General features: G+C 42.4%; 1 protein-coding gene across 1 annotated transcript; it reads right to left on the bottom strand.

The window, feature by feature from the left end:
- Nucleotides 1–12,040: 12,040 nt before the first annotated feature.
- Nucleotides 12,041–14,577, bottom strand: LOC142169815 (protein DEEPER ROOTING 1-like). The gene is made up of 3 exons (XM_075231735.1): nt 14,564–14,577; nt 12,760–13,150; nt 12,041–12,214 (listed from the first exon to the last, which is right to left on the bottom strand). The coding sequence occupies exons 1-3, from the start codon at nt 14,575–14,577 to the stop codon at nt 12,041–12,043; spliced, it is 579 nt and encodes a 192-aa protein (XP_075087836.1).
- Nucleotides 14,578–16,870: the final 2,293 nt, after the last annotated feature.

Raw genomic sequence — 16,870 nt, forward strand, 5'->3', positions numbered from 1 at the left:
AATCACCGCAGCTTGCAGCATTTGTTCAAGCAGATGGATCTCAATTTGAGGCAGCGCAGGTGGATCGAGTTTAATAAAAGATTATGATATTACCATCCTTTATCATCCGTACAAGGCTAATGTAGTTGTGGATGCCCTGAGCAGAACGACGGAGAGTATGGGTACTTTGGCATTCATTTCAGTGGAGGAGAGGCCACTAGCTTTAGACATTTAGTCCCTGGCTAACAGACTTGTGAGGTTGGATATTTCAGAGCCCAGCAGAGTTCTTGCATGTGTTGTCGCCCAGTCTTCACTATTCAAGCAGATCAAGGCTCTCCAGTTTGATGATCTGAACCTGTTGATTCTCAGAGATACGGTATTGTAGGGTGGTGCCAAGGAGGGTATTATCAGTGAGGATGGTGTGTTGCGACTTTAGGGTCGCCTATATGTTCCTAATGTTGATGGCTTGAGGGAGAAGATCCTAGAGGAGGCACATAATTCTCAGTATTCTATTCATCTAGGTGCTATGAAGATGTATCGCGACCTGAGGCAGCATTATTGTGGCGGCAGATGAAGAATGACAGAGTTGAGTATGCAGCAAGGTGCCTAAATTGCCAGTAGGTTAAGTATGAGAATCAGAGGCCAGGTGTCCTACTTCAGCAGATGATTATACCTGAGTGGAAATGGGAGCGCATTACTATAGACTTCGTAGTTGGGTTGCTGCGGACCTTGCGGAAGTTTGATGCAGTTTGGGTCATTGTTCACAAGTTGACCGAGTCGGCACACTTCATTCCGGTGGTGACCACATATTCTTCAGAGAGGTTGGCTTAGATTTACATTCAGGAGATTGTTCGGTTACATGGTGTGCCTATTTCCATCATATCAGTTAGAGGCCCTCGGTTTACTTTGCATTATTGGAGGGCAGTACAGAGTAAGTTGGGGACCCGGGTGGAGCTCAACACAGCCTTTCATCCGCAGACCAATGGGCAGTCGGAGCAGACAGTTTAGATCTTGGAGGATATGCTCAGAGCATGTATGATTGAGTTCGGAGGGCAGTGGGACCGATTCTTGCCTTTGACCGAGTTTTCTTACAACAGTAGTTATCATCCCAGCATTGAGATAGCTCCATTTGAGGCTTTATATGGTCGGCAATGTCGTTCGCCCATCGGATAGTTTGAGCCCGAGAAGGCTAAGTTATATGGTACTAATTCAATGAAGGATACCTTGGAAAAGATAAAGTTGATTCATGAGCATTTTCACACAGTATAGTCTAGACAGTAGAGTTACGCGGATTAGAAGGCACGTGATTTAACATTTATGGTAGGCGAGAAGGTCCTCTTGAAGGTCTTACCGATGAAAGGAATCATGAAACTCGGGAAGAAAGGAAAGTTGAGCCCAAGGTTTATAGGTCCATTTGATGTGTTGGGGTGAGTTGGAGAGGTTGTTTATGAGCTTGTTTTGCCTCCCAGTCTATCGGAAGTTCATCTGGTTTTTCACGTGTCTATGTTCCGGAGGTATCATGCCGACAAGTCGCATATGTTAGACTTCAGCACGGTTCAACTAGATGAGAGCATAGGTTATGAGGAGGAGCCAGTTGCCATTGTTGACAGACAGGTTCACCAGTTGAGGTTCAAGAATATTTCTATGGTAAAAGTTCAGTGGAGGGGCCAATCAGTCGAGGAGGCCACTTGGGAGGCTGAGGAGGACATGCGGAGCAAATATCCATACCTACTCAGCACTTCATGTTTGATTCTAGACCCGTTCGACGATGAACGTTTGTTTAAGAGGTGGAGAATGTTACTACCCGGCCGGTCATTTTTCTTTCTAGATCCCCGATCCCATAAATAAGACTCCTTGTATGTGCTTTTACTGTTTTATGACTTGGAGGGATGGTTAGTTAGGGATTTGGAAGGGTTCAGGTTAAAATCGGAACACTTGGTTCCTTAAGGTTAGCTAAAAAGGGCCAAGTTTGACTTTGGTCAATATTTTGAGTAAACGAACCGGAATTTGACAGTTCCAATAGGTTCGTATGATGATTTTGGACTTGGGCGTGTGTTCGGATCGGATTTTGGGTGACCCGGGAGCGTTTCGACGCTTAAAGTTTGGTTTGGTATTATCGAGGTTTATTTGGGATTCTGAGTCTAGGGATAGCTCCGTATGGTGATTTAAGGCTTGCACAAAAAATTTGGTGTCATTTCCATTAGTTTAAGTATGATTCGGCGCGTTCGGAGTAAGTTGGAAGAATTTGAAATTCATAAGTTGAATCTATTTGGTTTTGGGTTGTGATCTTTAGTTTCGATGTTGTTTTCCGTATTCTGAGAGTGCAATAGATTCTGTTTTATGTTTACGAACTTGTTGGTATGTATGGTCGAGGCCTCGGGGCCCCCGTATAGGATTCAGAGGGTCGACGGGGCTTTTTAGCTCTTTGGAGAGGATTTGCTGGTGCTTGTCATTTGGTGCGTTCGCACTTATGGTGGAATGGACGCAGAAGCGGCACCGCAGATGCGTAGCCTTGCTTGCAGAAGTGGAAAGAGGAGGGGTCAGTTACCGTATATCAGACCCAGCCATATCTCAGGCGGGAGGGGGAGCACATACCCCTACTGCTCAGGCTCTAAGGCATGCAGTTACCGTATATCAGACCCCGGGCGCACTACCTGTGGGTGGATCTCGGTTAGCTACAGCAGCTATACCTGAGCCCAGACCAGCTGCGGCCGACGATCTGCAGAAGCTATTGGATAGATGGACTAGGCTACATCTTCCTGTCTTTGGGGTGAATGGCATGAGGACCCCAGGACTTTATTGATCGGTGCAGGTATAGACCGCACAACATGAGGATATTGGAGTCCCACGGGGTGGACTTTACCACCTTTTAGTTGGAGGGCAGGGCCCGTATATAGTGGCAGTCCTATTTTCTTGGCAGACCAGTAGATTCTCCTCCCATGACTTGGGAATGGTTCACCTGTATTTTTCTGGATAGGTATATTCCGCCATCTCAAGGGGAAGAGTTGCGGTTTCAGTTCGAGCAGCTCCAGCAGGGTCAGATGTCAGTGACCGACTATGAGGCGAGGTTATCTGAGTTGTCTCGCCATGCACTTATGATACTTCCTACCGACACAAAGAAGGTGCAGAGGTTTGTTGCAGGTTTGGACTCTGGTATTCAGATCACTATGGCTTGAGAGTTTGAGATGGGGACTTCTTACGAGCTAGTTGTAGAGATAGCTTGGAGGATCGAGGGTATACGTCAGTGTAGCCGGGAGCAGGCTACGAGGGAAAAGCAGTTTCGGTATTCTGGAGAGTTCAGAGGTGCCCGAGCTGGGGTCAAAGGTTAGTTTGTGAGTGGTCGGTCTAGCAGGCCCACAAATCCAGATTGCCACCTCCTCAGGATGCTCTGGTGCGACCTTATTTCAGCACCATACTAGAGAGTTCCTACCGTCCACCAGCTATTCAGGGTTCCTCCAGTGGGTATTCAGGCCATTAGGGTCAGACTTCAGGTGAGTAGTCCACCGTACCAAGAGGTTGTTTCGAGTGCGGGAATCTCAATCATATGTGGAGGCTCTGCCCAGGCTTCAGGGCAAGGCAGTGCAGCAGGGTCAGCAGCCTATGATTCCAGCACCAGCTGTCGCACCAGTCGTCCAGCCGCCCGAAGGCGGAGGGCATGTGGGTAGGGGCCATCCTAGAGGTAGAGGCCAGTCAGGTAGAGGCCAGTCTGGTGGCACTCCAGCTAGGTTTTATGCATTTTCGGCCAAACTAGTTGCAGTGGCCCCAGATGTCGTGATCACATGTATTATTTCTGTCTACGGTAGGGATGCTTCAGTATTATTTGACCTAGGGTCTACATATTCATATGTTTCATCTTTGTTGTCTCATTTCCTGGGAGTTCCTCGTGAGTCCTTGGGTACTCATATTTATGTGTCCATACCAGTGGGCGATTCTGTAGTTGTGGATCGGATCTATCGGTCCTATATTGTTATTTTTTGTGGTTATGAGACCCGGACGGATCTTCTGTTGCTCGATATGACCGACTTTGAGGTCATTCTGGGCATGGATTGGTTGCCTCCATATCACGCAATCCTTGATTGCCATGCCAAGACTGTTACCTTGGTAATGCCAGAGCTGCCTAGATTAGAGTGGAAGGGTTCGTCTGTCAATACATCCAGTCGGGTTATCTCTTTTCTGATGGCTCGACACATGGTCGAGAAGGTTTGTTTGTCTTATCTAGCTTATGTTCGGGATACTACTACAGTGACTCCGGCGATTGATTCAGCGCCCGTAGTTAGGGAGTTCTCCGATGAGTTCCCTTCTGATCTCCCAAGCATACCACCAGATCATGATATTAATTTCTATATTGATTTGGCTCCAGGTACCCAACCTATCTCTATTCCACCGTACCGTATGGCTCCTAAAGAGTTGAAGGAGTTGAAGGAACAGCTTGAGGAGTTGCTATCAAAGGGGTTCGTCATACCGAGTATGTCATCTTGGGGCGCACTAATGTTATTTGTGAAGAAGAAAGATGGGACTGTGCAGATGTGCATTGATTACCACCAGTTGAACAAAGTTACCATTAAGAACAATTAACTGTTGCTGTGTATTGGTGATTTGTTTGACCAGTTGCAGGGTGCTAGGGTGTTCTCTAAGATCGATTTGAGATCAGGGTACCATCAGCTGAAGTTTCGGGATTCCGATGTTCCAAAGATGGCTTTCCGGATTAGATATGGCCATTATGAGTTTCTAGTGATGTCCTTCAGTTTGACTAATGCCCCGGCGGCGTTTATGGACTTGATGAACCGGATGTTCAGGCCATATATTGATTCGTTTGTCATTGTCTTCATTGATGACATTTTGATCTACTCGTGTAGCATGGAGAAGCACGAGCAACATTTAAGAGTGGTGCTTTAGACCTTGCGGGAACAGAAGCTATATACTAAGTTCTCCAAGTGTGATTTCTAGTTGGATTCTGTGGCATTCTTGGGGCATGTTGTATCAGGATAGGGTATTAAGGTAGACCCCAAGAAGAGCGAGGCAGTTCAGAGTTGGCCTTGTCCTACCATAGCGACTGAGATCAGGTTCTTCTTGGGGTTATCATGTTATTATCGTCGGTTCGTGGAGGGCTTCTCATCTATTTCGACACCTTTGACTAGATTGACCTAGAAGGGTGCTCTGTTCCGATGGTCCGATAATTACGAGGCGAGCTTTCAGAAGCTCAAGACCGCATTGACTTCAGCAACGGTGTTACTGCTACCTTCCGGTTCAGGATGTACATTGTGTACTGTGACGCTTCGCGCGTTGGTTTGGGTTGTGTATTGATGCAGGAGGGGCGGGTTATTGCATATGTTTCACGTCAGTTGAAGCCCCACGAGAAGAATTACCATGTACATAATTTGGAGTTGGTCGCGATTGTTCATGCACTTATGATCTGGAGGCATTATCTTTATGGGGTGTCTTGTGAGGTTTACACCAATCACCGCAGCTTGCAGCATTTGTTCAAGCAGATGGATCTCAATTTGAGGCAGCGCAGGTGGATCGAGTTTAATAAAAGATTATGATATTACCATCCTTTATCATCCGTACAAGGCTAATGTAGTTGTGGATGCCTTGAGCAGAACGACAGAGAGTATGGGTACTTTGGCATTCATTTCAGTGGAGGAGAGGCCACTAGCTTTAGACATTTAGTCCTTGGCTAACAGACTTGTGAGGTTGGATATTTCAGAGCCCAGCAGAGTTCTTGCATGTGTTGTCGCCCAGTCTTCACTATTCATGCAGATCAAGCCTCTCCAGTTTGATGATCTGAACCTGTTGGTTCTCAGAGATACGGTATTGTAGGGTGGTGCCAAGGAGGGTATTATCGGTGAGGATGGTGTGTTGCGACTTCAGGGTCGCCTATATGTTCCTAATGTTGATGGCTTGAGGGAGAAGATCCTAGAGGAGGCACATAATTCTCAGTATTCTATTCATCTAGGTGCTACGAAGATGTATCGCGACCTGAGACAGCAGATGAAGAATGACATAGTTGAGTATGCAGCAAGGTGCCTAAATTGACAGCAGGTTAAGTATGAGAATCAGAGGCCAGGTGTCCTACTTCAGCAGATGATTATACCTGAGTGGAAATGGGAGCGCATTACTATAGACGTCGTAGTTGGGTTGCCGCGGACCTTGCGGAAGTTTGATGCAGTTTGGGTCATTGTTCACAAGTTGAGCGAGTCGGCACACTTCATTCCGGTGGTGACCACATATTCTTCAGAGAGGTTGGCTTAGATTTACATTCAGGAGATTGTTCGGTTACATGGTGTGCCTGTTTCCATCATATCAGTTAGAGGCCCTCGGTTTACTTTGCATTATTGGAGGGCAGTACAGAGTAAGTTGGGGACCCGGGTGGAGCTCAACACAGCCTTTCATCCGCAGATCGATGGGCAGTCGGAGCAGATAGTTTAGATCTTGGAGGATATGCTCAGAGCATGTATGATTGAGTTCGGAGGGCAGTGGGACCGATTCTTGCCTTTGATCGAGTTTTCTTACAACAGCAGTTATCATCCCAGCATTGAGATAGCTCCATTTGAGGCTTTATATGGTCGGTGATGTCGTTCGCCCATCGGATAGTTTGAGCCCGAGAAGGCTAAGTTATATGGTACTAATTCAATGAAGGATACCTTGGAAAAGATAAAGTTGATTCATGAGCATTTTCACACAGTATAGTCTAGACAGTAGAGTTACGCGGATTAGAAGGCGCGTGATTTAACATTTATGGTAGGCGAGAAGGTCCTCTTGAAGGTCTCACCGATGAAAGGAATCATGAAACTCGGGAAGAAAGGAAAGTTGAGCCCAAGGTTTATAGGTCCATTTGATGTGTTGGGGTGAGTTGGAGAGGTTGTTTATGAGCTTGTTTTGCCGCCCAGTCTATCGGAAGTTCATCTGGTTTTTCACGTGTCTATGCTCCGGAGGTATCATGCCGATAAGTCGCATATGTTAGACTTCAGCACGGTTCAGCTAGATGAGAGCATAGGTTATGAGGAGGAGCCAGTTGCCATTGTTGACAGACAGGTTCACCAGTTGAGGTTCAAGAATATTTCTATGGTAAAAGTTCAGTGGAGGGGCCAATCAGTCGAGGAGGCCACTTGGGAGGCTGAGGAGGACATGCGGAGCAGATATCCATACCTACTCAGCACTTCATGTTTGATTCTAGACCCGTTTGACGACGAACGTTTGTTTAAGAGGTGGAGAATGTTACTATCCGGCCGGTCATTTTTCTTTCTAGATCCCCGATCCCATAAATAAGACTCCTTGTATGTGCTTTTACTGTTTTATGACTTGGAGGGATGGTTAGTTAGGGATTTGGAAGGGTTCGTGTTAAAATCGGAACACTTGATTCCTTAAGGTTAGCTAAAAAGGGCCAAGTTTGACTTTGGTCAATATTGTGAGTAAACGAACCGGAATTTGACAGTTCCAATAGGTTCGTATGATGATTTTGGACTTGGGCATGTGTTCGGATCGGGTTTTGGGTGACCCGGGAGCGTTTCGACGCTTAAAGTTTGGTTTGGTATTATCGAGGTCTATTTGGGATTCTGAGCCTGGAGATAGCTCCGTATGGTGATTTAAGGTTTGCACAAAAAATTTGGTGTCATTTCCATTAGTTTAAGTATGATTCGGCGCGTTCGGAGTAAGTTGGAAGAATTTGAAATTCATAAGTTGAATCTATTTGGTTTTGGGTTGTGATCTTTAGTTTCGATGTTGTTTTCCGTATTTTGAGAGTGCAATAGATTCTGTTTTATGTTTACGAACTTGTTGGTATGTATGGTCGAGGCCTCGGGGCCCCCGTACAGGATTCGGAGGGTCGACGGGGCTTGTTAGCTCTTTGGAGAGGATTTGCTGGTGCTTGTCATTTGGTGCGTTCGCACTTATGGTGGAATGGGCGCAGAAGCGGCACCGCAGATGCGTAGCCTTGCTTGCAGAAGTGGAAAGAGGAGGGGTCAGTGAGCTCCACAGAAGCGAGTTAGCGAACTCGCTTCTGTAGTGGAGGGGTCTGTAGATGCGGAGGGAGGCAGCTTGGCCATGGTCGCAGATGCGCGAGGCGAGCCATAGAAGTGGGATCGCACATGCGGGACTTGGCTGCCGATGAGATGGGCCAGTGGTCGAGCGTGTTCCACAGAAGCGGAGAGTTGACCATAGAAGTGGCCCCGCAGAAGCGGAGGTCCTCCCGCAGGTGCGGAAAAACCGTTAGGTAGAACAGTACATTTAAGTCGGGAGTTAAACCATTTTTGAGACATTTCTTTCATTCATTGGGCGATTTTGGAGAGTGGTTTTTACCTAGCACTTTGAGGTAAGTGATTTCTATACAATATGAGTTTAAAACATAGATTATGGATAGATTTTAACATGTAATATTATGAAAAATCATGGGTTTAGATGAATAACCCTATGTTTAATAAAAATGAGATTTACCCACGAAAATGGTTATGGGATTTAGTAAAAATTATATATTTTAGTTCGTGAGGTTATGGGTAACAACTTTCTTCGAAAATTTCCAAAATCCGGGAACGTTGGCCCGGGGATAAATTTTAAGAATCTTCCAATTTGGGTTGGGTAATTACTTTAATAGTTAAATAATGAACTTTGGAACATGTATTGATTAATTTATACAATATTTGACTAGTTTCGAATTTTTCGCCACCGAGTTAAGGCTTTAGAGAGAATTTGAGACCGGAAAGCGAGCTTTGAGACAAGGTAAGTTTCTTGCCTAACCTTGTAAGAGGAAATTTACCCCATGGGTGATTTAGATTGCTATTTCCTTCTAATTGTGGGGGGCACGTACGCACGAGGTGATGAGAGTCCATGCGTAGCTACTATATATGCTTATGTCTAGGTAGTTTAGGATCCAAAACATGAATTACTTGTAATGTTTGCCCCCTACTTGTTAATTAAAATGCATAAATTATATTAGAACTTGTTAGAGGAATTATAAAAGACCAAATTTCACTTGCTTGAATTTTGAGCGAATCACTTGACCGTTAATAGAAATTGTGCTTTTTTGCATATTAGTCTTGTAATAACTTCTAAATCGGATGTTCATAAAGTATCATCTCTTCTTGTGGAGAGGGACGAATGCCTCGGCAGTTGATAGATGCATCTATGGTTCTTGCCGCACTACCCTCGACAGTGTACACGTTATGCTGGATCGAGCCGTACATCCTCGGCATAATCGTGCATGATAATACTTGGATTTTAATTATTTATTTGATATCATTTCATGGCTTGAGAGGTTAAGATATTATCAGACAGAAAGCTATTTGAGATTTAGCATGTGTAAAGGAATTATTTATTTCTTGTTTGTTATTGAACTACTGCAATTATATACATAACCCATGCTTATTTAGAGCTTCTTTATTTTTATTATTGGCCCAAAGTAAGTGCCAATGTCGGCCCCTCGTTACTACTTCTTTGAGGTTAGACTTGATACTTACTGGGTACATGTTGATTATGTACTCACGCTATACTTCTGCCCTGACCGTGCATGATCTGAGGCAGGTGTATCTGGCGATCATACCGGTGCACATCCCCGTTACCCGGAGGCCTAGTGGTGAGCTGCTTCTTGAGCCGTTCTGCAGCATCCAGAGTCTCTCCTTTGTTTTCATTTCTGTCTATTTTCATTTCAGACAGTAGCTAGAGTTTTGTATAATCTATTAGTGCTTATACACTTGTGACACCAGGTCTTGGCACACACTAGCAGACTTTGTGATTTTGGATTATTACTATGGTTATGATTGCACTCAATTGCTTTCGTTTTATTTATATAAATCTATTATTTCTTAATCTTTTTATTAAAAAAAATTTAATTACTTGGAAATTTATTAAAAAGAGTAATAACGTGATTAGTTCATTGTTGGCTTGCCTAGCAGTGGCGCTGGGCGCCATCACGGCCTATAAGAGAAGTGGGTTGTGACAACCTCCATCGGGACTTTGTCATAGGCCTTTTCAAGATCGATGAACACCATGTGTAAGTCCTTTTTTCTCTCTCTATACTACTCCATCAATCGTCTCACAAGGTGAATAGGTTCTGTAGTTAAACGTCCCCACATAAATTCGAACTGGTTCTCATAGATAGATACATCTGTCCTCACTCTCCTCTCCACCACCCTCTCCCAAACTTTCGTAGTGTGACTCAATAGCTTGATACCCTTATAGTTATTGTAATTCTGGATATCACATTTGTTTTTATACAACGGAATCATCAAACTCCACCGCCAATCTTTGGGCATCTTCTTCGTCCTGAAAGTTATGTTAAACAAGTTAGTAAGCTACTCCAAGCCAACCCTACCCACTTCTTTCCAAAATTCCAGCGATATCTCGTCAGGACCAATCGTCTTACCCCTGCTCATCTTTTGTATTGCCACATCAATCTCCTCACACTTAATACGCCTACAAAACCTAAAATCTCTTTGACTCTCTAAGTTCTCCAACTCACCTAGCACGATGTTCCTATCCCCTTCCTTGTTCGAGAGTCTAAAATGTACTCCTACCATCTATACCTGATGCACGCCTCTTCTACCAATACGTTACCATCTTCGTCTTTGATGCACCTCACTCGATCTAGGTCCTGAGCCTTCCTCTCCCTAATCTTTGCTAACTTGTACACCTTCTCATCCCCTCATTTACCCTAAAGATCATCATACAATCTTTCAAAAGCTACAGTCTTACCTGACGTGACCGCGAGCTTCGCCTCTCTCCTTGCCTTCTTATAACACTCCATACACGTCCTATGCTCTTCCTCGTCCATGCTCCCCACTAGCTTCAAATATGCCGCTTTCTTAGCTTCCACTTTTCCTTGGACCTTCCACTAGCTTTCTCACACATGCGGTCTCGTTTTTGCGAGATAAAACTCGCTTCTACAGAACTACCTGGCCAGCAGTCCATCGCACCTGTGGAAGTTCTTCCGCTCCTGCGCAATCGCAGGTACGACACATCCTAGCATATCTGCGCATCTTTCGCACATGTGGCAATGGCGTCGCTTCTGCGCACACGCAGGTGCGCTGCTCGAGTCCGCTTCTGCGACCTTACACCCTGGCTGCCTATGTCGCTTCAGCGAGCTTCTTCTCGCTTCTGCGAGGCCGCTTCTACAGCCAAGCCTTGCAGAAGCGATTACACCAGCAACCAGATTTTTCTGGTATTTTCTCATTTCAAAATCTGATCCGTTGATCATCCGGAATCCATCCGAGGCCCCTGGTACCTCAACCAAACCTACCAACAAGGCCCAAAACACAATACGAACTTAGTCGAGTCTTCCAATCACATCAAACAGCGCTAAAAACACTAATCACCCTCCAATTCAAACTTAATGAACTTTGAAACTTTAAACTTCTACCATCGATGAACCTATCAAATTACGTCCGATTGCCCTTAAATTTTGCACACAAGTCATAATTGACTTTATATACCTACTCCAACTTCCAGAATCGAAATCCGACCCCGATATCAAAAATTTCACTCCCGGTCATACTTCTCAAAATCATCCAAATTTTTAACTTTCGCCAATTGACGTCGAAATGACCTACGGACCTCCAAATCAACGTTCGGACACGCACCTAAGATCAAAATCACCATACGGACCTATTCTCATGCTCGGAATCCCAAACGGATATCGATAACATCAAAATCTATTTCAACCCAAACTTAGAAAATTATTAAACCTTCAAAATGCCAACTTTCCTTAATAAGCGCTGAAATACTCCCGGGCAATCCGACACTCGACCCAAATATACATCCAAGTCCGAAATTATCATATGAACCTATTAGAACCTTCAAATCTAGATTCCGAGGTCATTTATAAAAATTCCAAACCTTAGTAAGTTTTCCAACATAAAGCTTCCCCAATTAGAATTTTTCTTTCCAAATCAACTCCAAACTTCCCGAAATTCGATTCCGACTATACGTACAAGTCATAATACCTGAAGTGAAGCTACTCATTGCCTCAAACCATCGAACGATGTGCTAGGACTCAAAACGACTGATCGGGTCATTATATAAAGTTAAGCTAAAATTTGTTTTTTTTCTTAAATATCACAATTATTAGAGGTTACTTACAATCAGAATCGGTTTTCACCCATTTAGATCCATAATTAAAGGTTTTCTCTCGTTTTTTCTCTTCTTGCTCTTCCTTTTGTGGATGTTTGTCCTCTAAATATCTCTTTGTTGATGTCCGAGAGGCATTTTGAGGGCTTATTTTCTTGGAAAGCATTGTCCTCAAAAGCTGCAATTGTAAGATGCACGTTGTTACTAACATAAGATAAAGTTGTTAACAAAAAATTAGTGAGGATGCAGTTAGGAGGTATAGACTCAAAATTTTTGTCAAAAAATTTATTTATATTTGTGAAATATCACGACAATTTTAATAAATATTAAATTTTAAACCATAATTTTATGCAAAATAAGCATGTCTTGCATGAACAATTAGAGGATATCGATTGATCCTGACCCCATAAGCGGGATCAAACATATTGTTGTAAGAAGCAAAACCACATATTTCTTCTAGAGAAATAACTCACGGTATGAGTCTAGCTTATTGATACATTCTAGAAAACTCTAAATAGATATTGATCTAATTCCAACATGAAAACAATTTATTTATTTTTTAAAGAATAATTGAATCCATAATTTGGTTTAGCGGCAAGAACATAAATATTGAACTCATTAAGTTAAAATCTTAGATCCGGCTATATATGATAAGAACATAAGGGAAGTAGCAAAAATCTTAACAAGGATAGGATATTAAAAGTAATAGAAATATATTCATACCTTTTGCATTCTTGATTCGTGAATTGTATCTCGTAAACTAGGAACTGGACCAAACTTACCACTTACACAAACGAACATTTTCTTGAGAAGAAAAGAAATGGATTTCTTCCCAATTGATTTCTTTTTGTTCTGCTTATTGCAAACATCTTTGCATCTTCCTATAATCACTCTTATAGTTCTGTCAAGTTCTTCCTCGTCATAATCAAAATTGTCTGAATTAGTACTGCTAAATCTGCTGGAACTAATCCTACGATCAACTTCCAAACTTGAAGGATAATTAAGAAATCTGTCCAATGGAAGAATATAAAGGTGTTTAACGGGCAGGGTTGACCCGTTTCCGGACCGATCCAGACCGGTATTAACCCGGACCGGTGGTAGGGGGCGGGTAGGGCTGGGTTTGCGGGGTTAGGGGGTTGGTCCGTTTTTGTTTTTCGGTTAACCAGACCGGTCAAAACCGGTATAGTAAAAATATTATTGAACCGGTTAACCGGACCGGTTCAACGGCTATTTTCTAAAAAAAAAAATTAAAATTCATATGACCGTTAGCATCAGTCAGCTTCTAATTTGACCATTGCCCAACGAATATTTGCAAGAATAGCCTTTTTGGAGAAATATTTTTAAAAAATAACACTTTTAGTAATTACTAATTAAGACCAACTGAAACCCAGATATATATTATTGTATGAATAAGCTAAATGATTATTTACAATAATTATATAATTATTATGCAAATATAATTGATGATGTTGTTGTTAATATAGGTAATATTAATCCCACTATGCATTGTACTACTTCTACTGCATGTGCTACTATGGATAAAGATGAAGGCCTTAATGGTTATAATATTTGGGCTACATTTCCGTCCACTCAAACCAATAGCAGGAACATTGATGAACTTCAATTCTACTTGCAAAAGCATTCAGAGCCTCGCACGAAGGAATTTTCACCGTTGGGATGGTGGCATGAGAATGAAAATCAATTTCCTGTTCTTTCTGCTATGGCTCGGGACGTGCTGAATGTGCCAATTTCAACTGTTGCATCAGAGAGTGCATTTAGTCAAGTATGACAACAACTAGGAGACACCCGTCACTCATTGGGAAGCAATGCTTTGAAAGTTTTAGTATGTTTCAGAGATTGGATTAGATCAGAATGAATAAATCAGGGACATGAAGATGTTGATAAACCAGAAGACAAGGAACTCGAGGATATATTAACACATGGTCACCCATCTGAATTTAACACTCCAGAAGATGGCCAAAAAGTTCATATTGATTACGAAGAACTTACTAAGGTAATACAAAACCTTTGAAGTTCTAGATTTATATTTAATAATTAAACTTTAAATTTACTCTTTTTTTGTTAATTTAGTTGTTGTTAAATGTAAACTTTAATTTGGAAGTTTGAAATAAAAAAAGAACATGCAAATTATAGGTGCAATTCTTTTTCATCTTCATTATATTTTATTATCTTAAATTCTTAATGAAATATTCAAATATAAGAATTTTAAATCCTTTGCATTCTTTATTCAAACACTCTTTTTATAAGATTTTTTTTTGTTTTATATTTTTACTTTATATTAATATAAATTACGATAGTTATACAAAACACAAAAAAAACCCTAGCCCGGCCCCTTAGGTCCGGAACCGTTCCTGTTCAATATTTGACTGGATGGGCCCGGACCTGTTAAGCCCGATTTGGAAAAATCGGTAACCGGCCCGGATTGGTGACCGGTCGGTCACTTTTTTTACTTAACCCCACCTGGCCCGACTGTAATGATCCGACCGATCGTTTTGAGTATTACAACCTTGTTTCCCCCATTAACTGCTCAATTTATGCTTTACAGTTGTTATGTGACTCATCGGGGTGATTGGTTCGGGTCCGGTGAGATTTTAGAATGAATTGGAACACTTAGTTCTAAGGTTTAAAGCTCAAGTTAAAATAGTGATTGGATGTTGACTTATGTGTAAACGACCCAGAAATAGATTTATGATGATTCCAATAGTTTCGTATAGTGATTTTGGACTTAGGAGTGTGTCCGAAAAATTCTTTGGAATCACGTAGCTAAATTAGGCTTAAAATGGCTAAAATAGAAATTTAAGTTTTGAAGTTTAAGCGGGGAGTTGACATTTTGATATCAGAGTCGGAATCCAGTTCTGAAAATTTTCATAGCTCCATTATGTCATTTATGACTTGTGTGCAAAATATGAGGTCAATCGGAATTGAATTGATAAGTTTCGGCATCGAATGTACAAGTTAGAATTCGTTAGTTTTCGTAAAGCTTGAATTGGGGTATGATTGGTGATTTAGCATTGTTTGATGTGATTTCAGGGTTCGTCTAAGTTCGTATGATGTTTTAGGACATGTTGGTGTATTTGGTTAAGGTCCTGGGGCCTCGGGGGAATTTCAGATGGTTAACGGACCGAAAATTGAACTTAAACAACTGCTGAAATTTTCTGATGCCTGTGTCTGATTTCCTTCTCCGCATTCGCGAGTGGGCTCTAGCGTCCGCGAAGGGGATCTTGAGGCAGGCAAGTTTTGCTCTTCGTGTTCGCCAGAGGGTCTCGCATTTGCGAAGAGGAGCTAGGGTCAGGCGAAGTTGTTCATCGCGTTCGTGATTGGGTATCGCGTTCGCAAAAGGAAAAATAGTTGGGGTGGATTTTTGCCTTCGCGTTCGCGAAGGGGAGCTCGCGTTTGCGAAGAGGAGCTCGGTAAAGCATCACGTTCGCGAGCAGTATCTCACGTTCGCGAAGGGAAATGTTAGATATCACAATTTTTTGCTTCGTGAATGCGAGAGACCTGTCGCATTCGCGAAGAAGAGAGGTCTCGACAGAAAGTTTAAGTTTTGAGAATGGGACTTCGTCCCATTTTTTATTTTTGACGGATTGGAGCTTGGGAAGAGGCGATGTTTGGGAGATTTTCAAGAAAAATAATAGAGTAAGTGTTCTTAACTCAGTATTTGTCAAATTACCCGAATCCATGGTTATTTTTAACATGTAATCGATGAATTAAGTTGAAAATTGTAGAAAACCCTCTTGGTTTAATTTGAAAATTTGAGGGCCGAGTTGATGTCTGAATTTGGAAAAATTTATATGGTTAGACTCGTGGTTGAAAGAGCGTTCATATTTTGTAACTTTTGTCGGGTTCCGAGATGTGGGCCCCACGGGCGATTTTAGGGTGAAATTTCGGATTTTGATGGAAAATTTATATTTTCATATGGAATTACTTCCTGCAATTTTTATTGACTGAATCGAATTATTTGTGGCTAGATTCGAGGTATTTGGAGGCCGATTCGCGAGGCAAAGGCATTACGGAATAAAGAATTACACGGTTTGAGGTAAGTAACAATTCTAAATTTGATCCTTAGGGTATGAAACGTCGGATTATGTGTTATATGATTGGTTTTGAGGTGACGCACATGCTAGGTGATGGGCGTGTGGGCGTGTAGCCTAGGAATTGTGACTTGATCAAATTCCATGGAATTGTGTAGTTGAATAACCTGTTGTTATCTGTACATTCTCTATATAGTAGCGAAATTGAACCATAAATCATATTTAGATTATGTGTTAGGCACTGTAGGGACCCACAGAGGTCGTGTACATGTTGAATTATCTGCTAAATTATTGTATTATACTCAGTCACAGTTTACTTATTTATTTTATCTAAATCTCTATTGTTCATTATTGATGCATCATATCATTATTGTTTGGGCTGATTATCATGATTATTAAGAGCCCGAGAGACTCGAGAGATTTATGACTGAGTGAGGCCGAGGGCCTAATTATGAGATATTGAGTTGTCCGCGCAGCACATGAGTTATCCGTGCAGATCCAGATATTATACTATAGCACATGAATTATCCGTGCAGCACGTGAGTTGTCCGTGCGGATCTAGATATTGATACTATAGCATGTGAATTGTCCGTGCAGTACGTGAGTTGTCCATATTGATCCATATATTATTCTATAGCACATAAGTTGTCCGTGCGGATTATAGCGCTTGGGCTGAAGGAGCCCCTACGGAGTCTGTACACACCCTAGTGAGGAGGTACCTACTGAGTGCGAGTACTGAGTGTTGAGTGGATGGAATGGCTGGGTGATTGTGGTCCTGAGAG

Source organism: Nicotiana tabacum, chromosome 15 (assembly GCF_000715075.1).
Source record: "Nicotiana tabacum cultivar K326 chromosome 15, ASM71507v2, whole genome shotgun sequence".
NCBI lineage: Eukaryota > Viridiplantae > Streptophyta > Magnoliopsida > Solanales > Solanaceae > Nicotiana > Nicotiana tabacum.

Bases quoted from the DNA above. Each gene is read 5' to 3' on its own strand.
- LOC142169815 (XM_075231735.1), bottom strand. The intron at 12,215-12,759 runs GTATGAATATAT...TTACAATTGCAG, and splicing joins ACGAATCAAGAATGCAAAAG to CTTTTGAGGACAATGCTTTC.